Raw genomic sequence first — 17,575 nt, forward strand, 5'->3', positions numbered from 1 at the left:
AAGCTAATTCGTCCAGATATCTACAAAAATAGTAGATATCTGAAGCAGGATTTAAACATAGGTCGTTATCACTCCAAATCCAGAATTCAGTTCTCTTATACCAACTTCCTGAGATGTGAAACTTCTTAATGGAGGAGCTGAGTCTAGAAACCAGATCCACTGACACCTACTTCCCAAGTGTTTGCTACTATTCCACATTATCTTCAATCTTGGAGGTGTCCCTTCCCCCATGAAGTAGAAAGAATTAGACTTTTCAGACATAAAGGAAAACAGAATTCATAGGAAATTGCTTTCCCATGAAACTTCTTAGCTGATAGGAATACTTGCTACTTGCCAAGGTGATGATGTAAATATGTCCCAGACTTTGGAAATTAACACTGCAATGAAGAACTGTTTTGCTTTTTTTGAAACTTCATTTAGAGTCTTCCATCACCACCTTACACTGAGAGAGAATCTCTGGTTATGTATAAAAGACATAATATTACATAAAAGAAAAGTCCAAGTTAGCTTATTATCTCATTTTGCTGGACAAAATATTTGTTTCAGTTTGCTCACTTTCATCAGAGCAGATAGCTTTTTAGATTGGGGAAGGAAGCTGTGTATTTTTTAAAGATTAAAGGTCACTTTGTTAAAGCACCTCCACTGTCTTAGATCTCCCTATATCCATATAACCTTTATAATAGATCTTTTTATTTCACAAATTAGAGTCCAATTTATGATTTCCTTTCACTTCTTTAATAACATCATTTATGATCATAGCATAGTACTTGACCACTAACCTCAACAGGGTCACTTTCTCTCTAGTCTCCAGGGATGGGAACATCTCCAGTTTTTACCATATAAAGGATAACATCATCTCCTGTGGTGAATCCCATCTCCCATTTCCTACCTCATTCCCTCTGCTAATCCTCTCTGCTATCTCTCTTTTCTCTTTTAATGAACTGTCAACTAACAATGAAAGGGAGAAAATAGAACTCAAGGAAAGTGGTTTGTCATTTGAGCTTAACCTATCCCTTTGTCTTTCTTGTCAATTTAAGGATCCATCTCTGACTGTTTCAGACTTGCTGGTTTGGACTAATGTCAAAAGTAATGTCACCTGAAGTCAGAACCTTTACTCTGATACCTACCAATTGTGTGACCAGTGGCAAATCATTAAACTTTGAGCCTCACAATTTTTCATCTGTTATATGGGAGTAGTTACCATAGAGGAGTGTTAAATCTTTCGTAAAATCCAAATATCCAATAGATGTGAGTCAAGTTGTTATATACTAATAACTAAATGATGACAAAGGACAAGTGACCTGAGTGGTACAGCTGAGAAGGTGCAGCTGAGTTCAGAAAATGCAAAGAATTTTGTGGGCTACCAAGCCAAGGCAGGTTTCATTCAGAAGGTGGTTCCCACAATGCACCTTGAAGGATGCAAAGATGCACCTTGAAGAGATCCAGATAGGGAGAGAAAAGTGAGAAGGATACTTATTCAGTTGCTTATACATATACTATGTTCTGTGGTAGGGACTGTGATAGAAGACTTATTTGGACAAAGAAAAATTGGAAAGTATAAGGGAAAAAAATTTGTTTCTGCCTTCTAGGAACTGAAACAAGGAAGGAACAATAGCAAATATGCAAGGATTGTTTTAGTGAACTGCAGGTAGATGTTTTGCTAACCAGGGCCAAAGCTAGCTAACACAATTTGTTTCTTTTAAAGCTTTGTAAGAAATAAAAGGAATTTGAAGAGATAGGATTTAAGCAAGGTGGGCAGAATATCAAAAAGTAACTAATAAGGTAAGTATGTTAGAAAGTCTAAGTGATACAATATAGGTGTCTGGTGCTAAAATGTGTTTGTCATTATGGTGGTGGTGACAAGTGGTGATGGCTACCATTAATATACACTAAAGGTTTACAAAGTGCTTTACAACTATCTCATTTTATTCTCACACAACCAACCCTGAGACAAGCTGTTACTATTCCCATTTTATAGACCATGACTTCAGAAAGTAAGTAAATATGTTACTGCATAGCAACTTTTAACATTAGATTTAGAAAATTCTTTGGTTCATGACTTTAAATTTCTCTTTCCTGTCTTTTCTTAAGTCTAGGAAAGGTCTCATTATAATCATTGTACTAATCAATTAGAAAAAAAGTTAAGACACCACTGCCCTCACCTCAGAAAAACATTGTCACTTATATTTACTTCTCTGTGTGAATTGACTTAATATGGTAATATGTATATGTGTGTGTGTGTGTCTGTGTATATACACAGTTCAGTTCTCTGATTTCAAGACTCAAGTGCATCACCTCCAAAGCCAAACAGAGCAAAATCCTGCATCATTTCCACCATTGTTGTTAAGACTCCTGAATTTCTTCACCTCATAAAACTTTAAAGGGATTGATCCTCTAGGTTTGTGCTGCCCCAGCTTTCATTTCATAGAGGGTAGAGAAATGGGACTTACTGGAAATCATGTGAATGGAATAATGGTTATCTATACTCAGACTAGAAATTGAAGGGATTGTGTTTCATTTGTTGTGAGTTCTTTTAGTGTGGATGATTATTCTTTTTTCATATTAAAATATCTACCTTTCCCAGTGCTCTCCAATGTGAAAATATAATTTTTCTTCTGAAGGAAAAGAGAAATCTTTCACCCATTTTCCTGGAAACTGCATTAAAAAAAAGTCTCTAGTCACTTTCTTGGATTCCATTTATTCTGCTTTCTGCAATTCTTCTTGTAATGACTCTCAAAGTTAGGCAACTAATTTGAAACCACCTGGCTGGGCAACCATGAATTTACTTTATCCTTTAACCATTCTCTAGTGATAACACAGGAACTTAATGAGAAGAGAAAAGAACTCTTTTTAGTAGCTACTACTACAAAAAGGGATAAGCAGGGAAAAGCAATCTTAGGCTATTTTTTATGTGAGAAGAAGAAAAATTAAAAAAAAAACCTTCTTGCTAATGCCATCCGTAACCTATGGATCATTCTTTACCTCTCCCAAAACTGCCAGTTTGCACTTGAGTTTACAAAATCCTACATCTTTAGAAGTGCTCTAGCAAATCTTGACACCAAGACTATGGGAAAATCTGCAGCTCAGCACCTGTGGTTCTCTATTATGTACACCTGTGTGTGCAAGTAGGAGCCATGTTAGTAATAGCAAGGGTCCTGGGATGGGTATGAAAGATCAATTTTTAGTTAATCAGTCAAGTATTATTCATTGAGGATCTACCAGATTCTTAGCACCAGGAGATGACTGTTTCAGGAATTCAATATTATAGGTTGTAGAACAAGTTGTTTTACCTTTTTCTTGTAGGATGTATTCATTAAAGTAAGCCCTCACTCCATTAGGGATTGTGTGCAGTTGGCCTCCCATTGGCAAGAAGTACTTCAAAGTACAGTTAGTTTACCTTGGGGGGAAGGGAACTAGTATGAGGACAATGTCCTTTATAGCCAGTGTTATACACATTATTAATAGCTTGTGGGGTTTTCTACTGGATCACATTATTACCCTGGAAATTAAGCGGCACATCTAAAGCATAAAAAAATGTACTTTTTTTTTAACACAGTAAAAAAGTAATTTTCCAACATAATACCCCGAATAAAGTTCCATAGTGCTATTCACAGTAAATTGAATTTTTTGGTATGTAATCTAGTACAAAAACTGACAAATAACAACCCCCCCACCCCCCAAATCATTAGTCATTCAGTTTGGAGGCACAGAGGCGGTAATCTGCAAGGGCAGGCATTTTGATGTCGGCTTCAATTGCACACTTCATTTATTTGGACAGGGTACAGGCGGCAGCTCCTGTCACGGGGCATCACTGCACTATTAGCAAGTTTCGCCCCAGGGCAGCTGGGACACTGTGCTGGGGCAGATGTTCTTTTCAGTGTATTCAGTGGCCATTCTTGAGGGTTGTTTACTGTTGCCATGGTGACCTTTATTTCCATAGCAGCGGCCTCTGCTGCTTCTCAGAGGAAAGTGAATTTAGTTATAAAAGGATAATATTTTTCTCTGTCTCTATAACCTGCCATCTGTCAACTGGCGGATCAGTATGGATTCAGAAACCTATTAAGAATAACGGCAGTGATGTGATGATTTCTTTTTTCCCCCTCTCTCTCTTATTAAAGAACAGCAATAGATTTTGAAGCAAGCGATGGTGCCCTCAAGAAGGGTACTTTATATTTCCCCAAAATATTTAGAAGCTCTGCTACCACAATGCACACACAGTTTCAGAAATGACCATTTAAATTCTGCTGATGAATATAAATGACCAAATGTCACGTTCGAATCTCCCCAGATGGAGGTGTGTTTAATTTTTTTTTCCTTGAGCTACAAAAAGGTGGCTAGACCTTTTCTGGCTTTTGTTTTTGTGTTGTTGTTATTATTATTATTATTATTGTTTTTCCAGGGGAGAAGGGGGTGCCAGGCAAGTGGCACAGATTACTTCTCAGGAAAATACAATGCAAGCTATGAAATGAATGCAGTCAAAAAAGGAGACCTCTGCCAAAGCAGAGGTCTCATTTTTTTAATGACTTTTTAATTGAAGCCTAGGGACATGTCCTTTGAAATCACACTCAAGAATAGTCTTTTTCTATCCCCAGATGCAAAAAAAAAAAAGGGGGGGGAAGAGGACACCCTTGGGACATCTCCTCTATTTCCTAGTTCTTTTCACTGTTGCATTCAGTAAACAATAACTTACTGGGGGAAAAACACACACACAAATTGGCCCCGTTGTAAATAATGTATTTATTGGTTGATTTTTCCAGATCCTGACATTGATGCTGCCACTGCCATGATGCTTTTGAATACTCCCCCTGAGATACAAGCAGGTTGTGAGTAGATATTTCTATAGCATACAGCACCATAGACTTGTCAACTTAACCTTCTCATTTATATGCCAGTCCCTAGGAGAAACTAATGATTAAAAAACAAAACAAAAACTTCCCGTGAAGACTTCTTGCTTTCTAAAATGCCTAGGCATATGTACTTGCTCTCATGTACATGTATGTGTGCATACATCTGTATGTGTTAAGGCTTAAGGAAGAATGCGATATTTACCGGTCAGTGTGGGGGAAAGTAAGCTAGACCATCCTATGAACTACTTACTATAAGCACTTCTTTCTGCTGCTGAAGGGAAAAACCCAATGAATATGGGGGTTCTAATCAGAGAGACTACTTGGGGTTAGATGAGCAATAATAGACATGAGCTTTAGGCAATGCTTGTTCTCGGAAGTCTCTCTCTCACCAGGTCCTACATGGCCTTCACTCTCTTCCAGCAGCAGATTTTTGAGGCTGAACTAAAGAGCATTCCAGGGAAGAATGCAACCACAGGTGTTGATAAGGAATCTCAAAATAGACACCCTAAAATACCCTTCCTACGCTTAGGGGTTGTTGAGTGCATCTCCTCTTCATCCCTTCTCAATTATGAGAAATTGGGACATTGGAGACATCTGCCAGAAACACTACTTTGTTCAGCTCCTGTTCACTCTAGAAGTACCAGGTCTTGGGGGAAGCTCCTTTCTTTCTAATGAAAATTTCTTCCTATTACCCTTTCCCAGTTTCTCTGGCTCTATCCAATGGGGCTAGAATAGATCTTGCTCATCAGACATCAGGAAATTTGTGGTCCTCAGGAAAATCTTCTGGCCTCTGAGTGAAGAATTGTGCTAATTTAAACAAAGGTTCATTGGATCCTGGAAAAGTCATCCTTCATGAGGCTGGTTCCTCTCTGCCTGCTCTCCAAACTAAGAACTTGGGATAGGTGACTAGCCACTTTCTTCTTAACCCAGGCTCAGCAGGAACAATACAATACAATAAAATATAAAACCTCATTAAAAAAAATTAAAAACTTGAAGCCCCATTTAAAGAAAAAAGATCACAGATTCAAAACTAGGAGCTCTGTGGATCTTCAGCAAAGTACCTTTGGTACAACTGGCTAACCAGGAGCTCTTCTTCTGGAATTACTGGCTTTTGTCAGACTACAATGACCAACCTGTCCTCCTGTACAACTCACTAGGAGAAAGAAGGTCTTGAAAGTTTCCATGACCCATAAGCCTGAAGAATGTGGACACTTATGGTTGCAAACAAATCTTCATCTTTTCAAACACCCATATGGAGGTGTGCTTTGTTTACAACTTTCCCCTTCTCGGTAGTCTCTCTTAGAAGTCATCCCCTTTGCAAACTTAGGAAACTTGACCCAATCATTTTTCTCCATTGCTTTTGAAATGAATGTAGGAATTCCAGAGTTTACCCAGGAAGTGTTCTCATGTCTTAGAGTTAAAATTGTTCTTATTTTGTTAACTTCTCTTAAAGATACTCCCAGTTTTTCTTCTCCATTTGAATTGTAGTGGCATTAAAAATGTATCCAATTGTCCACAATATATAAACACATCCAGTAAACAGACTAGTTAGCAAATAGACATTTCAACCTGTCCTTGAAATTATAGAGATGTGGAAATTCTCCATCCATCCAAAGATTATGGTTCAAGAAAAGTAAATCTTAGGGTTGCAATTCCAAGTTTTAGATACCATAGTGGCTTATAAATCTAGTTGCTTAACTTTTCACATGGTAACCAGAAGGACTTGATCACTGTAACATAAAAAAAAGACCTTCTCCATGACTTGTCTTTGCTTCCTTGTGATCACAACAGGCTAAATTTCTTTTGAGAATCAAACTGTTAAGGAATAGTTTAAAGAAAGAAAAGGTTGACCCTAGAGGTGTGAGTGGGTTATTGATCTATAACCATGAACCCTAGTGACGTGCATCAGCAAAAACTAGAGAGAGGGGTCTTGATTTGTGGAGGATGACAACCATGTGACTTGTCAGTTGTTTCAAACATCTACATCCTAATAATAAGATTCAATTCTCCTGACTATTGGCTCTTCTGTTATAATACTATTTCCCAGAAAGCTATGGACTGTGGGAAAAATGCTTTTACATTGTCTCCTTGGCCATGTTTGTTGCAAAAGTGCAAGTATTTAAAACAACAAAACCTTATGTTTCTTTTTGAAACTACAGTGACACTAACTACTTGCTGTTCAGCTCCTCGTTACTGCTGTTCATTTAGTCTTCAGCTCCTTTTAAGACCCATGCTTCCTGTATGATGGAAGGCTGGAGAAAGAACTGAGCCATTATCTGGAAGGATGGAAATAGAGATATCTTAGTAGCGAATTAGATCTTCCTAGGGTGAGTCCTAGGAGAGGACCTTGGGCAAGAAAAGACTGATAAGCAGAGAGACAATATAGTTTAGTGAATTATATTGATGATGATAACCAGTATTTATACAGTGCCTACTACCTGCCCAACTTTACAAATTTTTTTTATTTGATCCTCAAAACAACCCTAGTAAGTAAGTACTATTCTTATTCCCATTTAACAATTGATGAAACTGAGACAGAGTTTAGATGACTTAACAAGGGTCACACAGCTAATAGATAGCTTCTAGATTTGAATTCATATCTTTCTGACTCCAGAACATCTCTCTATCCATTGCTACACTGACCTGCTTAGAGGAAAGAATGCTAGACCAAGGGTTAATTAGGAAGACTGCTAATTCATTACAGAGGTATCTCCATTTCCATCGTTCCAGATGAGTTAGTTCTCTCCCCCTTCTTGCCATCATACAGGAACAAGAGTTAGGAGAGTCTTGCTTCTATGTGACCATGACAAGTCACCTAATCTCTCTAGATCTCAACTTTCCTTATCAATAGAATGGTGATAATAGTAAGACCTACCTCACATGATTATCGTAAGAATCAAATAGAAATGTTCTTTGAAAAAAAGTTTAGGGTTAGGGTTAGCACCTATTATAGGCTACAGCAAAGGTTAGTTAGTCAACCTTTATCAATTGTATTTCCTTCCTCCCTTCCCAAGTAATATTCCTAAGGCTGAAAATAGGAATAGCCCAAACTTCAGATTGTAAGCAACCCAACACTTCAGGAGCAATTCAGCCATTAGATCATTTGTCACTAATCTTTAGCCAAACAGGAGGGGGCCCCAACAGAGGTTAGGGGTGAAAATTGGCCTTAATTAGTTGTTGATTACTCCTCCCTTTGCTTTCACACTGCCTTCCCTGCCATTTTAAATATCATAGCATTCATTGTTGTAAGACCCTGAATCAGTTTGCAGAAGCATTAGAGCAATGTGGTTGGTAAATAATAACAACACAGACTGACTAATCTGGCATTGACATATATCAGCCAGTCCACAAGTATTTATGTATGCAGGGTGTTACAGCCGGAAGATAGAAGTAGAAATAGTGCATACTTACTGTTCTCAAGGAGCAAGTCTAGTAGGCAAAATGGCAACTAGATAAATTACAAAAGAGAATAAGATTAATAGAAGTAGTACAAGCAAGGTGTTAGAAGAGTTCCAAGGAGAAAAGATCATTTTCCTTTGAAGGACAGAGTTTCATGTAGGAAATGGCATTTGAAGTAGACCTTGAGAGATAGATAGGATTTCAAGTAGAAGACCAATTAAGGGGAAGGAGAGTAGATTTCAGATGAAGAAACTTGATGTGAGCAAACGTAGAGAGGCAGGAAACCTTCAGGTGCTTTCTTTGAACAGCGAATCTCTTGGAAGAAGATGGGAGAGGCTAAGGTGAGAATTTTTTTTAATGTGCTTCTCCTCGGAAGCCACTATAGAAGCATAGAGGTGTTATTTTCAGTTCTCACAAAATTTAATTATATAAAATCATTCCATTCTCTTTAGAGATGTGATCTGTGAAACAAAATTGTAATGTCCCAAGTAATAGCTCACTACTTTTCAACCTTTGATTTTTCCCAACCAGGTGTTTTGTGTGTGTGTGTGTGTGTGTGTGTTTACACAGTAGTTTTCCCTCCATTTTCCCCCTGCAGAACCAATTGGAAGATAATGCCTTGTAACTGATTGATCCACGTAACAGCTACATAGTGGGAAAAGCAATCTGTGACCATAGATATGGGTGTGTGTATTAAGCAGGTGTGTGGGAATGTTTCTCCAAAGACAGATGCACTTTATTGTTGGAAGACCTTGCTTCTCACGGATGGTGCTATTCTTGTGAGTTGTGTGAGGCTAAAAAAAAAAAAAACACAAACCAAAACAAAATAAAAAACCAAAGCCAGAAGCTCTTGACATGTGGAGGAAGCCTAGCCCTGCATCCTCTCCGCCAGTTCACAGCTGTGGCCAGACTACTGTTTACAAGGCCTCTTTTGGTGTAGTGTGCAACTGCTTTCTTGAACTTGCCTTTCTCAAATCACTGCCCCCTAACCTGATCTGCCTCCCACCTCTGCCTCTGTTTCCTAGCAATTAATGACTGCCTGAAAGGCCTCCCTTTTGTGGGCCATTCTTGCCAGTCACCCCACTTGAGCTCTCCCATCCTGCAGCTCCTTAGATCTCTTCCCATCATCCACACCTGCCATGTAACTCGGCTCCATTGAGCTGGCTGTCACAAGCAAAGCTTCAGTGGCATTGAACTTGGCAGAGCTCCAGGCTCTGTCAGGGAACTAGTCTTAAACATTTGAAGTTGTGTAGACCCCAAGAAGGGGCTATTAACCCAGCTCCTCGAAGCTAGGTAGGAAGTCTGTATGTTACCCAGGCAAGGGGCAAGGCGCAAGGCTATTTTGGAGGTTAGAGGTTGCTGCTGTTTTATGGGATAACATTAATCTGGAAATCTTCCTATATGGTTAGATGATGGTTTTTGTTAGGTTCCCCCCCCCCCAAGTGGTATTCTTGTTTCTTTGCCAGCTGGTGCTTTGTTAGTGGGCTGCTGCTTGAGTAACTGAAGAGTTACTGACCATTTTTCATCAAAGTACCTTTGTGATTATCCCAATCCTTCCAGGGAGGCAGGTTGTGACCCATCCTCTGCATCTCTTGACCCTCTTCTCCCATTAAACTCACCATAAGGGGTCTATCTCACATGCCAGCATTGTATATATAATGGAAATCCAAACCTGTGCAGCAAACAGTTCTCCAGGTGCATAGTTAGTTTATTAGTGACCTCGGGGGTTTGTTGGTTTAAAGACGACAGTTCAATCTCTAATGTTTTGAGGATCTCTTTGAGTACAAATGTACTTTTAAAGAGAGTACCAGCCTGACTAAATTCTAGAACTTGTGGTTAAGGTTGTAGAGTTCCCCAGACCCTGTTCAACTAGAACCTAGTACAATACCATGAGTTGTATAAATGAAGATTCTTTGAGAGAACTTTAAGTTTATTGATGTTTCCCATTCCATCATATTAAATTTATGTGCATAAGAAAAATGCATAGATATCTGCATCTGTCTTTCAGCATGAAATTATATTCAATATCCCACCTTTTGCTCCCCAATGTTCCTGATCTGAACGTTAATAGAATCATAAGACTTTAGAATTGTGAGGAATTTCAGCTGTCATCTGGTCTCACTCTGTCCTGTTAGAAATGAGGAAACTGATGCCCATTTGCAAGGAAAGTAATTTGCCTAGAATTAGTAAGAACTTGAGCTCTGGACTAACTCTTCCTAGGACAATCACTTAGTTTTGATTTTTTTTCACCTCCACATTGTATTTCCCTATTCTATCCAGGAGGAGATATTACAAGTTTCCAGACTGCTCCAGTCCTTCAATTAAGGGTTCTGCTATTATATTTCAAGCCCTGTGCTATCCTATGGCCAAATTAGTTTGAGAAATGCTGAGGCAGAATAATTTTTCAAAAGATTAGAGGTGCCATCTTCAAGGTTTGATCTCTGCTGTGCTTTTTTGGCAGGCTGTGAATTATCCTTAACCCCAACTGAAATATAGGGAGTCAGGAGAGACCAAATCACCATTACTCATTTATATCACCTGTAAAGTCTTATCATGTATTAATTATAGTTCACATCTCTGTGGCATTTTAAGGCTGATAAAGTGCTTACTGAGCCTCACAACAACACCCTAGGGGAAGGTTTTGTAGATCCATCATCCCCCACTTTTACAAGTGAGGAAACTGAGCCTTAAAAAGGAGAAATAATATTCCCCCAAGTCACAAAATTTCCTTGTTTTAGAGTAAGGTTTTTGAATTCAGCTCTTTTAAACTCCAGGTTCAATGCTCCTTTTCATCTACCAAAAATCCTCTGTTTACCCTTGCACATTGGAAGTGGCTAAATACAAGCCCAACTGAGAGAAAGAAGCAAGTTACCCAGAGTCACCTAAATGGGGTCATTGTGCCTGCAAATGAAATCAGAAACCCCAAGCAGAAAGGAAGATGACAAGGTCAGAAATAGCAGACCTCCCCAGCAACACGGAGGCTTTTCTGCCTGGAACTCAGGATCTCCATCGTCTGTGCCAGCAGGAGAAGAAGGAAAGGCCTCCTGGAAACAGTGTGTTCTCTCTCCCTTTCCCCACTACTTCCAAAGAAGCAGGTGGGAGAACCAACTTCAGGAAAAGGAAGGATTAGCAGAGTCACCTGCTGCTCAGCTTATGGCTTCTATTAGTGTTAGCCAGGGCTCCCCTCCAAAGGCCCCACTGGGAGCTCTGAACTGTATTTAGTAGCTGTGGTAATCAAGGCCGTTCAGCACTAGAGGTAGGTAGTGGCAGGTCTTACAATTCTAAAATCTCTTCTTTCTTTTAAAATGTATTCCAGCATGCTAATCCTTTGGGTTTGTTTTTTTTTTTAAACTAATCACAGGTTTTGTTTTTGAATAGTGACCTTAAATTACTGAGTTTGTGTTTCTCTTGAGTTTTTACCCTAGTGAAATAAAGATATCTTATATAGCTCTATCTTTAGGATATGGTGGACAGGCAGGGGGAGGAGGAGAAGAATATGTTGATGCCCTTGGCATTTTTTCATCCTGATATGAAACTCAGGAGCCTTAATATCATGACCTTCTCAACCATAGACATCAACGTTTCCTAAGACATAAAAAGAAAATGTGTGAATTTGGGCTACTTGCTATGTGGTTCAATAGATAAAGTAATGGACCTCGATTCTGGAAGACCTGAGTTCAAATTCTTCATAACTTTGTGACCCTGAGCAAGTCACTTAAACTCTACTGCATCAGTGTCTTCAACTGTAAAATGGAAATAATAAAATCACCTACCTCTCTACCCCTGGGTTGATATTTGTAAAACACTTAATCCAATGTTTAGTACAGAGCAAACTCTTAATAAATACTAGTTTCCTTCCATCCTAGTTTCCAATGAATAAGACCTGCTAATCCATAATGAAAAATTCTCAGCTTTGAACCAGTAGTTTCTCTGCTGTAACAACTCACATGTTTCTGTACCTATAAGCTCACCAAAACATTTCCTCACTACAACTTCCATGAAGTAGGTAGTGCCAGCAATATATCCATTTTATGGATGAGAAAAATAAGACTCAGAGGTTGTTGTCAGCATCTTAACACATTCACCTTCCCTGGCTCCCTGTCCAGGGCATGTCTACTCAACCATAATATTGTCTTGTAACTGACTCAAACCTGGAATCTTATCTCTATTCTCTTTATCATCTTCCCTTCAACAAAATAGGAAGATTGCTTTGGGAAAATGTTAGATTTCTGTGGCACAAGGGGCAAATGAAAACAAGGTAGAGCTTATGGTAGGAAAAATACCAGTGACATGATACCAGAAATTTACCTAAACAGACCTGAAAAGAAAAGCTTGTTATCAAAAGAAGTAATGGAACCCAAGTCCACTTTGGGACAATGTGTATTTCAGAAGCTTAGTTCATAGCAATGAAAAAAAGAAAAGGGGGGGGGAATAGAAAGAAAAAGAAGCAATTAAGTATCACATTATTGACTGGGAGCAAGCAGCGAATGACCCTAGACATACTTATTTTCTAACTGCATATGAATGACTTTAAAATTGAAAAATCTTGGTAAATACCAAAGTTGTAAGAAATTAGGGGCTGTAGTTGCATTTCATCTGTTGTTGTTTCTTCATTTTTCATTTGAATCTGATTTTCTATGACCTCACTTTGAGGTTTTCTTGGGGAAAATACTGGTTCATTATTTTCTTTTCCAGTTCATTTTACAGATGAGGAAACTGAGGCAAACTGGGTTAAGCGACTTATTCAAGGTCATACAGCTAGTAAATGTTTGAGATTGGATTTAACCTCCTGTAAAGTGAGCTGCAATTCATTTAAGAATGTTCTAAAGGATTTGATGGGATGAGCCCAGGTCAGAGAGTCAAAAGGACTAGGAAATGTAAAGAATTACTTAGGAAAAAACCTAATTTAGGGACATAGCTTTAGCTGTTGATGATTCCTTTGAAGTGAATACATTTCATCTATCAAGATGATGTTTTCATGGGTTAATTTTATGTTGCAGATGATGACCATTACTCTCCCCCCTCAAAGAAAAAAGAATAAAAAACAAAAAACAACCTGATAAAGGAATGTTTCCCCAAAACCTTCCACCCTACCCTTACCTGGCCTAATTGCTATCTGACTTAAAGTAAAATAAATAAAGTCATTATTCTTTTCTCCTACTTTGTCACTGTGGATGCAGAAACATGTAATTTTCTGAAAAACTGTCACACTATGTAAAATCACTTTTCTTGGAAATGAGATGGAGTTGGATTGATTATGAGTGATTTATTAGGCTGTGTAAAATAAAGGCTTTAGGAGCTTAGAAAACTATATAAAATTTGTTGCTATACATTTCCTTCTCGTGGCCCATGGTGCAGTGCATTGAATGATGAGCCTGGAATCAGGAAGACCTAAGTTCAAATCCAACCTCAAACACTTTCTAACTGAATTTCCTTGGGCAAATTATTTCTCACTGCATGGTTCCTCAATTGTAAAATGAGGATAACAGCAGCACCTACCTCCCGTGGTTTTGTGAGGATCAAATGAGATAATATTAGTAAAGTGCCCAACTATATAAGTACTTATTACTTTTTTTCCCCTTCCTTCATAAAGGAAGGATATTCAGGTAGTCTCACTTTGATGAGATTTGAGGGATGTACATGGAATTGATGACTATTAGAGATGAACTGTTCAATTTAATTTTATTGAGCAGCTGCCAATATGCCTCTCCCTCCACGGAAATAAGCATAGGATATAGTCCTTGCCCTCATGGAACTCCCAATTTTGTTCAGGAGATTGCTATCTCGTGAAAAGATTCTATTGCTATTACAAAATAAAATCAGATATGATCAGGGCCCATCTCCATGGCACCAAAAGTGTTGGAGAAGAAGATAACCCAATGAGAATCTGACCTGCCTTTGGACCATCTTGTCACTGACTTTCCCTTCTTTTGATGGCTTTGATTCAGGTGAACTATGTGAGATGCTTTTACTGGATCCTAATGATAATTCTTTGATTAGTTTTTCAGGTATTTTCGAGTGTTTCAAATTAACAAGACTAGTATAAAAACCCTCCAGAGATGAATACTTTGACCATCACCATTGGAGTGATGGTGTGTTCTAGCATGACTTTTGTAATCAGGGTACCATGTGTCCCACAGAATTGCTGAATCTTTCTAGAATTTTCCATTTGGTTCTATTTTAACTGCTGATGTTTTTCTGTGCTGACAGGCAGAAGTTGAAATGTTCTTCAACACTGTGTTTTTCCAGCTTCTAGGATGATTCATATGTCTGTATCTATGACTTCTGGTCTGTCTACATATTTGTTTGTTGCTGATCAAAGGGATTTTGTGTCTTCCTAACTTTTCTGCTGCAGGAGACCTGCTTGCTTTGTGGTAGGACTGTGCAACTGAGTTCAGTTGTCTTTTTTTGTGTTGTTTTCTGCAAGGCAGTGAGGCTAAGTGATTTTCCCAAGGTCTCACAGCTAAGAAAGTATTAAGTGTCTGAGGCTGGATTTTAACTCCGGTCCTTCTGACTCCAGGGCTGGTGCTCTAACTACTGAGTCACCTAGTTGCCTCTCCAATTGTCGTCTTACCAAATGTTCTCCTTCTACCCCAGCTTACCCCTTGTCTGTCACACAAATTATGATATTGGGGCAGTTGCAAGATTCTTCTGAGCTAAGAATCATGACCTCTGGAGAGTTGTTAAATATATAGTTTATTAGGTCAGATTCATTTGCTGCTTGGTCTGAGAAAGACCATTGGTAGGACAAAGAAGTCTTTTCCATGACTGCATTAAGAGTAACTTAGAATTAACTTAGAACTAGATGCCAATTAGAACGCTTTGAGCATTGTTATATGACTTGTTTAAATTTAATTCAATTCAGCACACTTAATCAAATTCCTTATATGTTCAAGGCAGTGTTCTAGGTCCTTAGAGATGCCAAAAGAAAATGAAAGATAGCTTCTTCCTCCAAAGCTTACATATCCTACTGAGTAGATACAACAAATAACTGTTCAATTCGAGTTAATCGAGCAGCTGCCAATATGCCTCTCCCTCCACGGAAAGAAGCATAGGATATAGTCCTTACCCTCATAGAACTCCTAGTTTTGTTCAACAGATTTCTATCTCATATGAAAAGATGCCTTCCATTAGCTATATATATAAGGGCAAAAAAAAAAAAAAAAAAAAGACAAAGCAAGAGATAGTACAAGCACATTGTAATAACTGACCAGGATAAGAAAAGGCCCTCTGTAGGAGGAGATGCCAGGACAAGGCTTTCAAGGAAGCTAGGGTTTCTACAAGACAGAGACAGATAAGAACTACATTTCTTACTGGGGAAACTCAATGAACAACAGTGAGAAGTGCAGAGGTGAGACATTGTACATTGGAAACGGATAGCTGGTCAGTTTGACAAGACCAGAAAGCATAAAAAGAGGGAGTCAGATTATGGAGGGCTTTGAGTACCAGGATAAGAATTGAAAATTTTATCCTCAAGAAAGTAGGGCAGAAGTTTGGGGGAGGGGGTTGGTGTGACATAATCAGACCTCTCCTCTTTTGAAATATTTCAGTTTTATGATTCTCTAGAGTTAAATTAGATGAAACCTAGAGTAAGGAAAATTAATTCCAAGGCTTTAAATGTAGAAAAAATAATTGACCAAGAGCTATCTTTTTTTTACACAGTATTCAAACTTTAAATACACTCTTACATGTGTCTAATATATTGCATGTGTCACTTTTGTTCTTAGAAAATTTCTATCTAATGATTAATTATAGACTGCCTACCTCAGAAGTTAACAGGGAATTTGTATTTTTAAAATAAATAAATATATATGTGACCTGTGTCATTTAAGTGAGATGTCTCATAGTATGCCAGAATACGTTGTTATTAAATCAGTTTCTTGATCTTGATACCTTGGCTGTCTGTTGTCCTGAGTCAAGCTGATGGAAGAGACTTTAAAGGGACTTCTGAAATCATGCAGCCATCTCTCAATTGTAATAGAAAATAGGTACAGTCTGATTCACTGAAATCCACAGATAGTCATAAATCCATGTTTTAGCCAGCAGCTTCAATCTCATCTAAGCCATTTGTCTGAGTTGGTGAGAAGGAACCAGATTCATTTTTTTTTTCTTTATCACCTAGCAAGGAGTGAAGTGGCTATAAGGCAGGCATCACAGAGGACTAAAAAAGGAATGATTATGCCATTCATTTATAAAGCACTTTACTCCAACAACCCTGTAAAGTAGGGAGTACAAATATTCTTTCTTCTTCTTCTTCATGATGAAGATGAAGAAATCAAGGTCCAAAATGGTTAAGCTACCTGGCCTGATCCCTCCCCAACTAGCAAACTATTGGGTCAGCACTCAAACTGGGTCTTATAACTACTCCCCCTAGCTCATGCTGTTCCAGAGAGCCGTGTAGAAATAATGAAACTAGATCATTTTCTAAATAATTGAGATTTGACCTTCACAGAATTCCCTTCAGTTTTGTTTGACTTGGAATATTTATTATAGAAGAGTGTTTCACACAGAAGTGTGTTATAGGTATTTCTTGACCTTTTCACTCTGAGAATTTTATGTAGAGACCATACTGTTTGAGGCTGGATTAGAAGTACTTATTCATCCTTTTTAAATGATGGTGACAGCTATCTTCCAAACTTTAATACCTCTAGTAGTTTCCAATTTTGACCTGAAATTCCTTAAATTCTTCTATCTACATATGGACCATGCTCTCAGGGTTAATCTTCCTTCCACTAGCTATATAAGTCATTTACTCTTCTTCAGTTTTCTTTTTTGTAAAATGAGGGGAGTTGGACTCAGTGATGGCTTAAGTTCCCTATTTGTATTTCAGTGCTGTGCCAGAAACTTGAATGGTAACTAGGTAACTAACTATCCTTGCTCTCTTAAATCGTTGAACCTGAATGTGAGACATTAGAGACCATCTCTTTGAACCCCTTTGATTAAGTAGAACAGGAAACAGTCCCAGGAAGGGAAATGATTTGGCTATCGTACAGCAGATAGCATAGTTGGACTAGAACTTAGCTCTTCCAACACAAAGATGAGTTTACTGTCTTAGATGGGCAGTATGTTGTCTTGAAAAGAGCATACTAATTAATTGTTTTTTATTTTTTTAATTGTTGACTGTGCTCGGGGAAAGGTATGTCATGGTGTTTTTCTCCTTGAAGATGGTGTCATCCTAAGGAAATAAAAATATCTCTTCCATATTGTTTTTGGAAGATTGGGTGGATCATGTTACTTAGGGAAAAGTTGACAAGTTGAGCATTCCAGGTCTAATGTATCTTTTGGGAGAGGCATGTTGAAGAAATTTGAGGGCAAGGCAGTTAGCTGTC

At 38.3% G+C, this 17,575-nt stretch overlaps 1 protein-coding gene across 10 annotated transcripts in view; it reads left to right on the forward strand.

The window, feature by feature from the left end:
* FOXN3 (forkhead box N3) overlaps positions 1-17,575 on the forward strand; it is a 487,407-nt gene that overhangs the window by 445,550 nt on the left and 24,282 nt on the right. For 8 of the 10 annotated variants that reach the window (XM_074235538.1, XM_074235536.1, XM_074235539.1 and 5 more), the window contains one exon: positions 4,758-4,823. The exons of 1 other annotated variant lie outside the window; for it this stretch is intronic. In XM_074235538.1, the coding sequence (XP_074091639.1) occupies positions 4,758-4,823 (66 nt within the window). The remainder of the gene's footprint in view (positions 1-4,757; positions 4,824-17,575) is intronic. One more of the 10 variants, XM_074235544.1, reaches the window with a different exon arrangement.

The sequence above is a fragment of the Macrotis lagotis genome, chromosome 4, assembly GCF_037893015.1.
Source record: "Macrotis lagotis isolate mMagLag1 chromosome 4, bilby.v1.9.chrom.fasta, whole genome shotgun sequence".
NCBI classification, from domain to species: domain Eukaryota; kingdom Metazoa; phylum Chordata; class Mammalia; order Peramelemorphia; family Peramelidae; genus Macrotis; species Macrotis lagotis.